This window comes from Anguilla anguilla, chromosome 9 (assembly GCF_013347855.1).
Source record: "Anguilla anguilla isolate fAngAng1 chromosome 9, fAngAng1.pri, whole genome shotgun sequence".
In the NCBI taxonomy this organism is placed as follows: domain Eukaryota; kingdom Metazoa; phylum Chordata; class Actinopteri; order Anguilliformes; family Anguillidae; genus Anguilla; species Anguilla anguilla.
The window spans coordinates 37,278,562-37,295,865 of NC_049209.1; the positions used below are offsets into that span (position 1 = coordinate 37,278,562).

At 40.9% G+C, this 17,304-nt stretch overlaps 1 protein-coding gene across 2 annotated transcripts in view; it reads right to left on the minus strand.

Moving 5' to 3' along the window:
- The window catches only part of dtx2 (deltex 2, E3 ubiquitin ligase), a 49,874-nt gene that overhangs the window by 8,822 nt on the left and 23,748 nt on the right, over positions 1-17,304 (minus strand). Inside the window, exons 4-8 of one of the 2 annotated variants that reach the window (XM_035433683.1) lie at positions 7,231-7,365; positions 5,173-5,240; positions 1,843-2,001; positions 1,501-1,662; positions 1,325-1,414 (exon numbers count right to left, since the gene is read on the minus strand). In XM_035433683.1, coding sequence (XP_035289574.1) covers positions 1,325-1,414; positions 1,501-1,662; positions 1,843-2,001; positions 5,173-5,240; positions 7,231-7,365 — 614 coding nt within the window. The remainder of the gene's footprint in view (positions 1-1,324; positions 1,415-1,500; positions 1,663-1,842; positions 2,002-5,172; positions 5,241-7,230; positions 7,366-17,304) is intronic. The other variant, XM_035433685.1, reaches the window with a different exon arrangement.

A 17,304-nucleotide genomic window follows, 5' to 3' on the forward strand; every position in this document is an offset into this window, starting at 1 on the left:
AACAGCACGTCTATTTTTGGTTTTGGAATATCGTTTTTTTTAGGTCAACCGAAAGTTTTCTCATCATCGCATTAAAGCCATTCACTCTTTGTTAGCACTAGCATTCAAAGACGCTGGACCTGACGAAACGTCGTCAACGAATTTTCGTAATATCTTGTGAAATACTATTATTATTGAGGACTTCTGGGTATGCCTAAGCCATATGTTTGTTGATATACCTAGCTGACAGATTTTTCATTTGTAATTTTGCATTTGGAATACCGTTTTATCGCGTTCACTTCCGCATTCGGCTATATCCTTCGTGGTGGCTAAGTCGCCAGGAAACCTCGTTTGAACAACAAAGTCCATGCATGTACGTCTTCGTCAAGGTTTTATCTACATTGTGGCATAAATCATTTTAAGTTTACGAATGTGTTTTCTGTAATTACGATGAAATGGGAGATATGCACTGCATCTGGATGCTGAATTCCCAGTAGATAAAGCAGGTCAAAACCTACTGCATCACGTGTGCAAAGCCGACCAATGCTGTAACTTCATCACTCAAATATGTATGACGTCACATTCCCCATTCATTCTCTATGGGGAAAATTCCCCCAAAAAAGTCAGATTTATCAAAAACCGTGCAGCGAAACTTTCCACAAAGTAATAGCACACCATTCCCGATGAAGCCACTCGATTTGACATATTGCATGAGTATGTGGTGCGAAAACTCTGGGAGGAGTAGTGGTCCAAAAAATGGGTGGAAAGAATAAAAAATAATACGTGAGAGGCAAAGGCAACCACACTAACTACTATTTCTTTCAGAGTAGTTTTCCTAACTCTGCAGGCCACACAGTAATACAGAGGAGCACTGGCTTTAGGAGGGCCTATTTCCTTCTGATGACTACAGCTAGCCAGTAAGGCTTATGTAGAATGAGTCCCATTTTGTACTGCTGCTGCCTCAGACCCCTGATCATAGCCAGCTAATGACAGTCCTGCCTGAACCCTGCGATGTCTAATGCACAGAGTGCTTGTCAAGGCCACCAAGAAGCACCCACATTTTATGATTTAGAACGACAATGTAGCGTGCTGAACACCAGTGTGATTTCCATAGAAATGAGCAGCTAACTGAGCTCAAAATGCTGATAAAAAATGATTTACATAAATGACACAGCATGCTACTTTTGCCAATTTGTGTAATTTGCACCTGGAAATTAAATATCCTCAGTATTTTAAAAAAAAGTCCACAATTAGTTATCCAAGGACTATAGCTGCATGGAAGCTAAAACCTGTTTTAAGAACGTTTCAGAGGATATTCAGTCTATTCGTAGGTTTAAATACAAACCTTTCTGCCCTTGTGGTTGTCTGGCAGGAAGCAGAGCCGTGGGAATCCTCTACAGGTGTAGGGCTGGCCCGGATTGGGATGTTCTGGGCCCTGATGGGAAAGCAATTACATTACAAGTGGTCAAATATAAGCAACATGCACAATGTACCAAACCACACCACCGCACGGAAGCTCACCTGTATCCCTGGGGGAATACTGTAGATTATCTGTATAGTCCCACAGTCAGAGTGGCCTGGGAGTTGCTGGGGAATACTATAGATTTCCATCTTGCCCTTGGGCTGGGTTCCTGTTTTCTCCCCATAGATTGTCTTGCAAGAAGGACACTGAAGGCTGCCATCCTGAAAAAGATAAGACCAGCCAAATTTAACCAGCCAGAAGACAAAAAGTCTTGGAAAAAAAGAGACTACAAAATTAGTTAAGAGACATATCAATTAAATTTTAGGCAGAAAACTGATCTTAATATTATGGAACTGGCCATCCTGCAGTCTCCTAAATGGCTGTATTAATGAAGCACACACCTTGGTTCCATTGTTATACATGGCCAGCATGCAGAGCAGATGCAGGTTGTGGCCACACTTAGTGAACTTGCCCACTGTGTTGGGTGGCATGGTCTGGCTGTCCAATGCTCCCTCGTAGCCAGAAGGACAAGATAGCCGTTCCATGCAAATGATGCAGTCCTGAGAAGTGAAGTAGGGGGGGATTTACACAATGAAACAAGTTTGCTTATTTACACAATTAAGCAAAGCAAAAGCTGGTAGATCTGGTTTCTAAAATGCTAACTTTAAACTAAATTCAAATCAGTCTTAAAACCTCACTCATCCCGCTTCTGCCTGCAAGGCATGAAATGTGGCCAGTCTCCTGCCACAGAAAATTGCAGCCCAAGCTGCTTTTCTGTTAAGCACTTTGGGCTGCAAACCATTGTATGAAAAGTGCTATATAAATAAAGTGATTATTATTATTATTAGTAGTAGTAGTATTAACTGCCCCTCTTAAAATTAAAACATAGGGGCACAGGGGTGAACAAACTGGTTGTTTCCAGTCCTGAGCAACAAAAACTCAACTAGAAAATATTACACATTTATTTTCACCTTTTACGCATTTACTTTTCAAATCGTGGCAACCAGATTGTTGGTTGCCCAACAGACAACCATATGAATTTAGGATTTGCTTTCGACTGGTGTGGCTTGTGAAGACAAAACAGTGCAATGCTACTCAAGCAACCAAGAGCATTTGTCCATTTGAATTAACTGCTGTTATCTTGCTAGCTTTGTTATTTGCTTGCTAGCTTGGTTATTTTCTGTTCTTGAATGCACATTTAAATAAGGTCAGTAAAAGAATGTTGCACGAAAAGTAAAAATAAACCAAAAAGTAATCACTTCTGTGGGAGCGGGGGAATAATTCTAAAATTGTGTGTTTGATCTGTCAAGTGTCCATTGTCATTAAAAAGAAAGGGCATGCACAGGTATTTCTGTACTGTGCTGGCCTCAGAAGTAGGATCACTGTTGCAATGAGCGCTGGAAGTGAAATTTTATCACTCCAATCTAACATTCAAAAAAAGTGGGAGGCCTCTTCAGGACAGTTTTGGAAGTTAGCTCATCAAAGAACACTATCCAAACATCAGCAAATGCACCACTTATATGAACCAGATTCTGCATATATGAATCAGATTATGAAATTAAAGGCCAACCTTGAACAATAATTATCTGAAGGCTTGAGGCTTGCTACCAGTGGCTACTGTCCTGTTAATGCCCAACTTTTCTGTGCAAACATCAGAATAACATACAACCTCAATTTATTAAATCTTCATAATGGACTGCATGGGCATTTTGTGGCCAGTCTAATATTATAATTGCTACTCTCTGTTAAGATTTTAATCCTACAATAACCACAAAAGTTCCAAGCAGAGGGGCAGTTCAATGTGTTCCAGAAAAAGGAAATTTTACAAGTTGATACTGGCCATTGAAAAGGCATAACGCAAGCCAAAAAAGCGTGGGCATCCCAGATCTAAAAGTTATGGCGTGGATTCCCAAACGAAGCCAGTGCATCCAACACCAGGGAAGCAACAGATCTCCATTACCTTGGTCAAATGCCTGGGTAACATATCAAGCAACCAGAGGAGGTTTCTCCAAGACAACAGGTGAAGCAGTGCTTCACCAAAAAAAGGTACATGTATAACACAACCCACATATCTTTTTTTAACGTGCCTTACTTCAAAAACCTGCCTTATATTGTGCAATAAAGTGACACCTTCAGAATTTTAAAAGGAACCTCAGTGAGGCAAGACATCTGTCTGCTTCACTGGTCCAACAAGGTGCCGTGGCAAGCAAATGAAAAGCTTGCTGACAATGTTCCCAATGTTCACAGTGAAAAACAATTATTTCCCACAGTAACATCTTAAATCAAATTTGTTTGTAAAAATAATACGTCCACTGGAAACGGTTGGTGTAATAAATCCATTCACGCATATTCACTTATGAAATAATGGTACCTGCCATGCTTATTATTTAGAGTCATGCTCGTTTAAGTAAAATTCATGTACAAACAAATACATAAACCTGATCCCCCATCTTAAATTGACAAATCTGTCTAGGATATAAGCAACAAAAATGAACTGACATTTTGTTACCCATTGTAGCCATCTACTTTTTCATGGCACTTAGAACTTACAACAATTACACAGTATTTTGTTTATGTATTGAATATGCATAGGTGATGAGATAATCTGATTTAAGTGTAAGTAGACGACTACTTGTCACTGTATTCTATTTGATGTTCCCTTGAGAAGGAAACTCAGTTTAAATGGGACAGCCATAGTGGTGAGTTGTGTGATGGCCGCCAGCTGAAATTCAATTCAATTTTATTTGTATAGCCTTTTTACAGTGTCACAAAGACACTTTGCAGAGTAACAAGGCAAGAGACAGAGCACGCACATGAGGGGAGGAAAAAAAAAAAAAAAAATCCCAGTGGTGAGAAAACTGGAAAGGGACGTAAAGTAGCGGTAGAATGGAATGTAGCAGAAATGCTATAAGGGATCTATCACAGAAAATAAAATGGGTTAATCATGGTACAGTTGAGGTGATAGCTAACAGGACTAATAGAAGACCAAATGGTATAGGTCAGTATAGAGCAAGGTGATCTTACCTTCTTTCCACTGTTCTGCCTACAGCTGGCCATGTGATGTGGAAAGTGTGCAACAACTCAGAAATGGCATAGCTCAACAGATAAAGCATGGCAATAACAGCGGTTCAATTTTCGATATTTGAGGGGGGGTGGGTTCAGGAGAACCAGGGGTGATGGTGGGTTTGCTTCAACAAAAATTCTGGTCAGCAGCTGCTACTGCAAGAAACAGACCGCCATCTCTCTCCTGAAAACAGATGGCACTTGTCCTTTGGACGATAACAGTAGCAACAGAGAAAAGTGTCAGATTGCACATTTCACAGCCTGCCTTTGCACATTAAATTCTAATCCAAATCCTAAATAGAAGGGGGGGGGGGGGGGGGCGGCAAGAGCTGGCTTTATGAAGCCTGCTGGCTGGCTTGTATTTCTTATTTTTAAAAAACTGAAAAACAAACCATGCGGGTTCAAAATTAGGCAAGTGTAAATTCGTATTTACAAAATTGATGTTTCTTTAAAAAATGTAAGATTTAAAGTTCAACCCCTCAATGTTCCCTGAATCTGCTGGTGAATGTGTGCATAAAATGTCCCAGAACCCACTCTACCCTACCAAAACAGACTTACACGCATGCAGGCACAGACAAACAGACCAACAGAGAGATAGACAGACATACACTCAGGCAGGCACATGCACACGTGCATGTACAAAGGAAAACACACACACAAACACACACCTCTTCTGGGGGAACAGCCACTTTCTTCATGTACCTCTGGATCACCTCCTCTGGTTTCTGGTCTTTGGCTGAGGACACAGAGACAGGATGGTTTAATGGTTGGTCGAAATTCAACTAAGATAGGAGGACCGCACATTGTATTGTAAATTCAGAATATTGAAGCCATTACAGACTTACAAGTACAAGTTTCTTCTACAAGAACTGAACTGTACACTCAAGACTAAATAAACGTTTCAAAAGTGCAAAAGGTCAAAACAAAATAATTCAACTCTACCTCCAATCCATGTAGTCCAGAAAATGGTATGAAAATTGAAATTATATTAAATTTCACAAATGAAATGCAAATAAGATGCAATTCACTGTCTGAATCCCATTCATATCATCTATGTTGTGGTAATTACCAAATCCAACTATATACATAATTGTATGTCCATAAGTCGATACATTTACTTAAATTGCTCAAATATAAAATTAAATAGCTTCAAATGCTAAAAAAGCTTTTGTTTACACTGCTTAAGAAATAAGCTCAAATCAGGTATGTTTTAAATAATTCCGGACAGCGACACTCTCCACCTAGCTGAGCTCTTGCAAAAAAAAAAAAAAAGGATCTGAACAGTGATGTAAATAAAAATGTTTTTAATGTACCATGCAAACACTTAAAAACACTCACTTTGTGTTCATCTACACCACAATGAATAAGGGCTAAATAAGGAGTTTGTAAGACAATTACTGTAGTCAAAAAAACCTTTTCACCCATTTGAGAGGCACCAGCTGATATTATCTCAGAGTGTTAACTGAGCGCAAAACAAAACAATCTTGTACAGTACATCCCATAATGAGCTCAGATAAAGGCATAAAGCTACACATAGGCCACTCAGTAATGAGGAAAGGACTGTCTTAAACGCTCTTATTTAAATAGACTATTAATAAGCCTTCCTTTTCTGCAAATTAATGGAAAACTGTTCAAGCACCCATTATGTCCATTTAAAGTGAATACCGAGTTTCACTTTAAAAGCAAATACAAATGTTAAACAAATGTGTGAAAAATGGTCTTGTGCAGGTACCAATGAAATAAAAAACAAAGTGTACTGATCCCCACAATGATTCAGGAATTCCTCAAAACTTCTAAATATGTATCTTTAAAATCTTCAGAAATAATTATTAATGTATTTATGTTCTGTTTACTTTAGTATTTAAAATAATGCATACAACTGTAAAGACAAACATAAGATTTGGGCCTAGTGACTAAATATCAATTTTTTAATGTGAAAATGACAGAATCAGTTCACAGACTGGTAATTTTGTCCTGGGGCCAAGGTACTTCACCCGGACAGATACAGTATAAAAATACAGTAGAACTGTATCACCATTTCTCATGTTCTTACTCCAAGGACCAATGCAGATCCCCGTTTTCAAATGATGATTCATTTAAATGTGCTATGGCTTCAGACAATAAAAACCTTTCCTTGAGTTTGTTTACCTCTGAGTACTACTGTATATGCTATCCAGTATTAAAGCCATGTGAGCTAATGCATGTGGACTATGCCCAAAGCAGTGGTCTTTTTTTTTGTAAATCACCACCCCCCCCCCTTTTTAGCAAAGGACAGCTTTATTTCTAAAATAACAATATGCAAATATCATAGTGGTGAAGTCTCTACCATCCCCCACCCCCAATTCCACCACCCACCATCCCCTAACCCCTTTGCAATGACTTAGCAAAGCAATGACTTTTAAGATAAAGCTGGTTTTCACAAGAAAAAAAACATGAAACCAAAACACATAAAAGCTTATTCAACCTATCAACTAGATTTGTGTGATTCCAAGACAATTTAAGAGCCAACAACTCTCTGTCCTTTTCAAGTCAACATCACAGGTCCATACAAAATAAACACGCAGGAAACCAAATGAATGTTCCAATCGATTAACTGAATCTTGTGGCAGTCTTGTCTTTGCTGAATGAAGGTATTTATTATCTGTTCCACGGATGGCCTAGAAATAAAGCAGTGCAAGGCGACAACAAGCAGAGAGCACAGGGTGAGAGGAGAGTGGAGGGACTACCTGTCCTGGGCTGTCTCTTTGCCCTCTTAATGGTGCTCTGAGTTTTGGCGGGCCTGCCCAAGGGGTGCTGCGAGAGGGGGGTGCTCATGAGGCGAACTCCAAGTCCTGCTGCTGACATCAAAATGGAAGCCATGCCTGGAGCAGCCAAAGCCAGCAGAGACATGCGGGCGGGGTGGAGAGGAAACACCAATGTAATGAACAATGTGGGGCAATGTATATAAAAAAATTTAAAAAAACTGATCAGTGGCTGTGAGAGTGCGGCAGGATTATGCAAAACTGACTGAATACCCTGCTCAACGTTCCTTGTACTAAGTAAGGAAATAGGGACAAAACATTGTTATTTTGGCATGCATGTTTAAACAATGGCTGATAAAAGAAATAAAAACTTGCGTTGCCTTCATGGATATCTGTTACAATGAACTGGAGCTTCACAACCACCAACAGCACGAGTAACGGCTTGATTGGGCGGCATGCCCCATACCAGTACAGCACCGAGAGTTTGGCACTTTTCAGGGTTTCCCACAGAAATAAGTACTATGACCACAGACACTATGCCCTTAAAAACATTCATTTCTGTACCTTCTGACCTCATGTCAACAGACAGAATTCACGAACAACTTCACGAATCGACACAACAAAGCCCCAAAATCAGGGGATTTTGCGTTTTTTCCTCCTCCTCCTTCCTGCTGATTACATCAGCCGCTTTTCCACCAAAAGTACCCAGAACTTTTAGTCCCAGGAACTACTTTTCAAAGAACTAAAATGTTCCTTCAGCCCATTGTTGTCTGCGTTTCCACCGCGGTCTAAAGTCCAGCGAGGATTAGGCAAATTAGTCCACTGACGTATGAAAAAGCGACATCATCGTCGGTCCATCTGTCTTATGATTTCTTCTGTAACCCCATACTACCACCAAAGTAGCCTACATTATTTTCTAATAACCGGGACAGCCCGGAGGGGTTTATTCCACTTATACAACGGGTTACCAACAATGACTATATATGGTTACTTTAGTATTTATTGATTTTTATCGACTTAATCACCTGAAATTGAAATATTCTTCCGCGGCCGTTTGGGCACATTTTACCGTTGTCAAGCAAAACTCTCGTTGGTATTTCGACTTGGACTGTTGTTACGCAACAAATAGGATGTAACAGGGCAATAGTCAGATTGTAACTGTTTTATATATCCTCTCAAACACATTCATTATGTTTTTATGCGAACATTCACTTTCATGTCTTGACATCCGAGGCGACAGAATGCATTCACATTCCACAAATAACTGGTAACAACAGCAGAAAACATGCACACGTCGTAAACAATTTGCTGTTGAATTGATTACTTTGACTCTCATCGTCAATTCCATATAGGCTAATCGCAAAATGACAAGAATAAATAGAATGAAAACTCAGACTTGCGTGAAAATTTTAATTAGCAGTGGTACAGCTACCGTTTGCTTTCCTGCAAAGTTACTGCTAGCGGAGCAGCGAAGTGTGCCCTCCAGATGCAAACCATGCACCATAAATTAGTCCATAATCTTCCTGGTCTTTTTGTGGAATTGAAGAATTGCAGAGTTTTTTGGGGTAAAATAAAGTCCCCGGAACTTAATTTAGACCCTGGTCCCTGCGGTGGAAACGCACTGAGTTCCTCAAAAGGTTCCTAGTTCCTGGGGAAAGTTCCTGCGGTGGAAACGCGGCTATCATCACAAATGCACCAGGGCCAGAAAGAATATGTCTCCCCATTGGACATTTACCTACATCAGCCAATAAAAACATTGGATACACACAAAAAAAAACATGTAGAAGTGCACACATTTTTAAAAAAACTATACAGCCCCAGGAGGTACTTCACTAGTGCTGCGCTGGGTAGCCTGTTTGCCTATGTGACTGTTGGACGACAGGGCACGGGTTCAAATCCTACCTCGGACTCAGGCAACGATTGCTTTTGTAACTGCATAATCTTCGCTGGAAACTCATTTATATTTCTGAAATCAAAATAAAATAGACAGTTTGGCTTTTGCCATTTTGACCAAGTTTAATGTTACTATCTTGCTAATGAATCGACAGAAAGGGTGTATAACGTTAATGCTGACTGCTCTGAAATTAACCCCTGAAATCTGCACTGTTTTCGGTCCGGTAGGTGAAGAGTTATGGACACCGGCAAAAGATAATGGGCCTCATTCACCAATATCTTCCTAAGTTTTTTCTTAAATTTTTTGTTAAGAAAGGTCCTAAGAAAAATCTACGTCAGATTCACGACGTGTTCTTCTCTAGTTAAGACAGTTAATGCACCTAAGTCACCTACGACACAGCTACCTAGTTACAACCCTAAGCTTACAGTCATTTACAGGGGGGTAGGGAGGGATGGGGAGAGGTGCAGCCTGAAGAGGTGAGTCCTCAGTCGTCGTTTGAAATGGGTCAGTGTCTCAGCTGTTCTGACCTCCACAGGGAGGTCATTCCACCATCGTGGGGCCAGAACAGACAGGAGACGTGTTCTGGAAGTGCAGGTGCGAAGAGGGGGAGGTGCTAGGCGTCCTGAGGTAGCAGAACGGAGGGATCTGGCTGGCATGTAGGGTTTGAATATCTTGTGGAGGTATGCTGGGGCTGATCCCTTAACTGCCTGGTATGCTAGGACCAATGTTTTAAATTTGATGCGAGCTATAACAGGCAGCCAGTGGAGGGTAGTGAGCAGGGGAGTGACGTGGGAGTGTCTGGGGAGGTTGAAGACCAGACGAGCCGCAGCATTCTGAATGAGTTGCAGGGGTCTGGTGGCAGATGCCGGTAGTCCAGCCAGAAGAGAGTTGCAGTAGTCCAGGCGGGATAGAACCATTGCTTGGACCAGGAGCTGGGTTGAGTAGGTGGTGAGAAAGGGGCGGATTCTGCGGATGTTATACAGGAAAAATCTGCATGCCCGGCTTACTGCTGCGATGTTCTTGGAGAGGGACAGCCTGTTGTCCATCACCACTCCGAGATTCTTGGCACAGGGTGATGATGTCACTAAGGTGTCCCCTAGGGAAATGGAAAAGTCGAGGAGGGGAGAGAATAGAGCAGGAATAAAGATTAGCTCCGTCTTTCCTGGGTTGAGCTTCAGGTGGTGATTGTCCATCCAGCTCTGTATGTCCCTCAGGCAAGCGGAGATGCGGGCAGGGACCTGTGTGTCCGATGAGGAGAAGGAGAGAAAGAGTTGCGTATCGTCGGCATAGGAGTGATAGGACAAGCTATGGGCAGATATTACAGGGCCAAGGGATCTGGTGTACAAGGAGAAGAGAAGGGGACCGAGGACTGAGCCCTGGGGAACTCCGGTGGTGAGGGGACGGGGTGGTGATACCTTACCCGCCCAGGCAACCTGGAAGGAACGGTCAGAGAGGTAAGACTCAATCCAGTCAAGGACTGTGCCGCAGATCCCTGTTGCTGCCAGGGAGGACAGGAGGATAGAGTGCTCCACAGTGTCAAATGCAGCGGAGAGGTCTAGAAGAATCAGGACAGAGGAGAGGGAGGCTGCTCGTGCGGCATGGAGTGACTCACTGACCGAGAGGAGTGCAGTCTCGGTCGAGTGGCCAAGCCTGAAGCCAGACTGGTGGGGATCAAGCAGGTTGTTGTGAGAGAAGACAGCAGAGAGTTGGTTAGATGCAGCACGTTCAAGTGTTTTGGATAGGAAAGGGAGGAGAGATACCGGGCGGTAGTTCTGAATGACGGAAGGATCTAGTGTGGGTTTCTTCAGCAGCGGGGTGATGTGGGCCCTCTTGAAGGATGAGGGGAAACATCCAGAAGATAGGGAGGAGTTCACAAGGGAGGTGACAAAAGGGAGGATGTCAGGTGTGATTGCCTGGAGGAGAGATGAGGGGATAGGGTCGAGGGCGCAGGTGGTAGGGCGGTGGGTGAGCAGAAGCTGGGAAACTTCAGAGTCTGAGAGGAGAGAAAATGTGGAGAAACAGGGGGTGGAGGGCGCAGAGGGGGCAGAGGGCGCAGAGGGGGCGGAGGGGGCGGAGGGCGCAAAGGAGCTGCGGATGTCTGCAATCTTTTCGTCAAAGAATGCTGCAAAGTCATCTGCAGTGAAGGAGGTGGCACGCTGAGGAGAGAAGAGAAAATAGAGAAAAGTTGACGAGGGTTAGAAATGGAGTTATGAATTTTAGTTTGGTAGAATTTTGCCTTAGCGGCAGTGACAGCAGAAGAAAACTCATCAGGAGAGACTGATAAGCTGAGAGGTCAGATGGGTCCCTGGATTTGGCCCACTTCCTCTCAGCAGCGCGGAGGCTGGCCCTGGAGGTGCGTAGGATGCCAGACATCCATGGACTGGGAGGGGATGAACGTGCTGGCCTAGGGACGAAGGGGCATAGGGAGTCGAGTGCTGAGGAGAGAGATGAAGTTAGGGTGGAGGATGCAGATTTAGTGGGGAGCTTGGAAAATGATTGAGGAGTGGGGAGGGAAGCAGTCACTCTGGGAGCAAGAGAAGAGGGGGATAGGGAGCGGAGGTTACGGCGGACAGTGACAGTGGGGATGGGAGGAGGAGAGGGAGGATGTGGAGAGAGGGGGAGGGAGAAGGAGATGAAGTGATGGTCAGACGTATGCAGGGGGGTAACCGTAAGATTGGAGCTGGAACAGGTCCTCAGGAAGATCAGGTCTAGGAGGTTGGCTGCCTTGTGGGTTGGGGGAGAGTGTTGTAGGGAGAAGTCGAAGGAGTGGAGTAGTGGTAGGAAGGCAGCAGACTGGGAGGCCTCTAGGTGGATGTTAAAATCTCCCAGGAGGATCAGCGGGGTGTCCATGTGTTTAAAAATTGTTACCTAAGTGCTTAGGTTTGTATTCAATATATACACATTTGCTTTTGCAGTATAGACCAAACACTGCATAATTGAAACCCCCAAAAATAAAAGGTCACTACAATAGTTTGATTTTTATCATTTACTCCCGCTGAGGCAACCACCCTCTGAGGCAGAACCTGGCACCTTAATGCTTTGTAAAATAATGAAAATAATTATAAACAATATTATAAATGATAAAAGTATTATTGTAATTTAAATCCTATAATATTATAGAACTGTAGAATTGAAGAAAACGCAATAACCAATTATTTTGCACAAACATGTCAGCACTCAAATGTGCCTAAGTGTGCTCTTGAGTGTGCGTAGATTCTGTTCTTACCTAAGAGCAAATCCCAAATAAGAAAACATTGGTGAATGTCAGAATCTTCGTGAAAACTGCGTAAGTGGGATGTAAGAAGACAACTCTTCTTAAGAACGGTTGGTGAATGAGGCCTGATGACTTCTTGACGGCAGGTATATCAATTTGAGAACGGTCTCTGCTGTGCCTTTAACCTTGTGTGATGGGACCCGTTTTCAATGTTTACTAAAAGAAAAATGATACAATTAATTATTTTTTCAACCTGAGACTCATTGGCCTTGGCTCATTTTCTGTGAAGAACATGTAAAAGAACACATTTTTATTGAGTGCACACTGTGCACCTCCCCTACACATTTATATTACATATGCGGTGTTCGGGTCCAGTGGACCCGAGGGTAATAAAAGTGTGGAACTTGTTGGCGAAAACAAGTCAGCATTGTAAAAATGAAACAAAAAGGTTTGCTGTGTACCTTCACTCTGTCTTCCTCCTACCTGGGCGTGCTGTGTGTGTGTGTGTGTGTATGGTTTGTCCTTTAGATTTGCAGCATGTTTCATAGATTGAACACAACCCTCTCCACCATTTTATAGGCATTACCACCAAATGTCCCAAGCCTAATCCCATCACCACCCCCTACACCCACACCACCTCCACCAATACACTCCCATCCCCACACGCACACTCATAGTCCATAAGGATTCTTATTTCTTTTCAAAATCAGAAATCACTTCCCAGTTTCTCTGTCGACAACACACACAAACACACAGACAAGGTTTCAACACAGCTCCCACTTTTCCCACACACTATACCCTCTGTAGTGTGTGAAACTACACACACAGACAAGGTTTGTAACATTGTTACATTTCAAGCACCAAGAACCTGTCTACTACTGCTTTTCCCACAATCTTTACCCTCTTTAGTGTGTGAAACTACACAATGTTTTGCGGGAACCTGCACAATGTTATTTCAAAACGTTCTAAACATTCAATATTTTCCTCACACTCTACCCCAACCGCAAATTGGGAGAGGGACACAACAAATAAATAGCTGTCCGTGTGTGGCTCCTTACTACAATCGATCAGTATGGCAAAAAGAATCTCTGCTCAGAGGGCCTTAACTCATTTTAGAAGAGAGAGAAGCTAGAGTGGAAGGAGTGTCTTCCACTTTGGAAGATGAAGAATTTTCCAAATATGAGGATCATGTCTCTGTCGAGTCTGACAGTGAGTTTGAAGAAGAGGATGAAATTGACCATCAGCCTGCCCCAAGACCAGCCCGTCAGCAGCTAGCCCCAAGACTAGCCCAGATTGGAACAGAGGGGAGCTCCAGAGGAGACTGCTCTTTCTCGAGGAGCTGGGCAGGGCATTAAGACCTCAAATCCAGAGGAGCCAAGAAGAAATACATTTGCAACATACACACAGTAAAACTGTCCCTCATGTGGTGTGCAGACCGTCATGAATTTGTGTTCAAATGGGGCTTGTTTATCATTTCCATAAATACCGTATGTAAAATTAGTTTTTCCAATTTGTTCAGTTCAAGAAATAAACACCAATAGTGATGAAAACCTTGTTTCATTTGTGTGTGTTCATGATAAACATGATTTATTCCACACGTCTTGATAATAGATTTTTTCCCCACAAAAATCACATTTTATCACAAAAAATAACACTTTCATTGATAAATGTGACCTAGCAGAGGTAAATGGCATATATCAACCATAAATGCTGTCTATATTGCTTGTAACTGAGATAAAGTCAACATCTTTTAAGTATTTTAACATAAATTGTTATGGCTGCATGGTTTTAGAAACCCAATAATGTTGGGTGAGCAACAAAAACACGAACACCACACAAGGGTTAACTAGACTACTGTAGCTACTCTGCAATGCCACATTTCAAAATGAATGTTAGCTATCCCTATATATACTCTATACATAGCCTCCAAACAATTAATAGCTCTGTTGTGTAGGCTACACAATGTCCCATTAAAAACACTTCCATTTAAAAATATGACAAACACTTTCATTTATTTCTCATTCACAGTAAAGGAAAAATTACTGAATTCATGCCTGTGTGTTCCTTTCATCTATAATGTATGCATGCATTTATGTGCAGGCATTTCACCAGGGCTGCCCCCCTGAAAGTCGACGATTCGAATCATCTGTTAGAGACCCCTCAGTCGACTCAGATTCTTTGAGTCGAGCAGTCGTTTAAAAAAAAAAAAAAATTTTTTAGACAGTCAATGTGCATTACAATACCGGAATACATCATTATAGAATCTTACAAAAATGGACAGTGGTTATATTACAATATTGAATTATAAATAAAATAAAGGGAATTATAAATTTAGTGTTTATATTCTTGCAACCTGCGCATGCTAGAAAAATTCCACGTGACAACCTGAAGAACACTGCATAACTTGGGAAAGTAAGACCACTCCCGTTAAATCATTCATTTTATAGGCCTATTATTTATTTGGTTGTGTAGGAAAAGCCAGAATACAAATGTTTGCTTTTCCATCTTAAATAATTATAGGCTAATCCTAATTTGTGTTTAATCTGATTATTTATTTAGGCTCTTACACTTGTTTAGATTTATTAGATATTTTATAGGCTGTGTTTAGGGAAATAGCCTACAGAAATAGAATATTCTTTTGAAGACGAGAGGTCGGTTATTATTTCAAAGTGGACAATGCCGTTAATTTATTTAAACCGTTTGCATTTACTTTCATCTAAAAGAAGTCAAATCTTAACCCCTTCGCGCAAGCCCCCTAGTGGTCGGCACGCCGGCGTGCCCAGATTACTGAACTCAGACATTCAGTGCTACTACAACCAAAGTACAGGTTATAAATGAGTGGTCATACATTGTCTTGGACAATCCCTTTGTGAAATATACGCGCATTTGTGATGTCAGGGTAGGCTACCTTCAAAAATAGCTGTGCGTAGTACCACACGTGTTGTTTACAGCGTTGTCGCTCTTTTAAGTACAGTCTGGCTTGATTAACAATTCATTTATTTAGTAGGTGAGAGTATAAGCTTTCTAACGATGTATAACATGTCTAATTTTGCTTTTGGAATAGCGTTTTATAGGTCAGCGTAACCGGAAATTTTCTTATCATTGCATTCAATTACGCATTCACTGTGGTAGCAGTAAAACAAAGATGCTACTAACAAAACGTTGTCAAATATTTTTCGGAATTTCTTGGAAAATACTATTATTATTGAGGACTTCTGAGCATAGCTAAGCAATATGTTTGCTGATAGACCTAGCTGACATCGTTTTCTGGTGTAAGACAGGAGCGGATAGAACTATATCATTGATTTCCTGTCTCTGTGTCTCTCTACTGAAAACAGATAAGATGTCATCATTGCTATGTAAGTATTACTGCTCAAAATACTTCGGTTATATACGTTATTTTTGAAATTGAGTGTCTTTAAATAGGTTACTGGTATTATATAATGTGGATATTTCACACTGTAATGTAAGCGTTAGATAGTAGTGCAACAGTTTTTGTGAAGCATGCAACAGTGATGATGTGAGAGTTGGAGCATTGCCAAAATGTGGTAGACGGTTGAAAATTGTTTTCATGTCATCCCATCCCCATACAAGAAAACCTACGAGAGTACAGAGTATAGAAATACACACGAGTTAATTATTACACATTTAGGTACTGCACAGCATTGTGTGACAATATTTTTGCATTATGTTTAAATCTGATATCAATGTTTTATCGTAAACCTTCAAGGGGATCATTTATATGCTTTACAATGGACAAAAAGCATTATATTCCTTTTTGGAGAGATTTTGGATATGTTTCTGGACCACTGTACTGACAGAAAGCTTGTAATTACCACTTGAAAATGATGCAACAGTGAGTTTTCTTGAGTAAAAACTGTTGATTTGTAGTGAAATACGTGAATTTGTCGTGATTTACAGCAATACATAATTTAGACATTTTGGGTAGATTTGGAGACCTTGGGTACACTGCTTAGTTTTTACTTTATTGATCTTTAGTAGTTCTACATATCCACCCTTTGATTTTATGAACTTGTGGTAAAGACGTTTTAGATCCAGGACATGTATAATTTAACCTGCTGTATATATGCAATCTCCCAGTATTTCATTGCAAACTAAAAAAAGAGCAAATTCATTATAGATTTTTTTGCTTAGACAATTGCATTTGTGGCACTTTATTTCTTCCTAAATTATGAATATAAAGTCATCTAAGCTAGTATTATAAATTGTACAAATGTCTTGCTTCATTAAGCCATTTTTCAAGTGTCTGTGGTGTTCACATCTGGAATTATAAAGCTTTAAATAGGGTACCCCCTAAATAATGGGCAAGGATTGGCCAGATTTGGTATGAGCACTAAGGGGTTAATATCAAAATTAGGCCAATTTACAAGAAACAATATTGGCAATCTTAGCTCACACAAATTAAACAAGCTGTACTTCAAAGCAATGCTACTCAATGTTTCCTAAATTATTCCCTAAATAATTGTAGATAACATATATAATGTATGCAATATTATATACAGTGGGCTCCAGAATTATTGGCACCCTTAATAAAAATGAAGAAAAAAGGCTGCATATAAACCAATATAAACCAGAAGTCAAAATTATTCTCCACCTAGTCGGAAATTTAGAAACAGTCAGTGATAACACTTCCTTTCAATGCTCAGAAGTCCCCTTATTGTTCCGTTTCCACGATGATTGCTTCAAGAAAAGTGGAGATATTGCACACATTTTACGAAGGAAGGAAAGACTAAAAGGAAATTACTATTATTTAATTCAATTCCCAAACATACACAAATGAACGAGCATAGTTACCAGTTACCAAATTATAATGACATTTTAAGTTCACTACATTTCTAAAAGTATTTGTACACCAGAGTATCACACCCATATATACTTGTTGAACATCTGATTCCAAAACCATGGGCATTAATATGAAGTTGGACCCCCC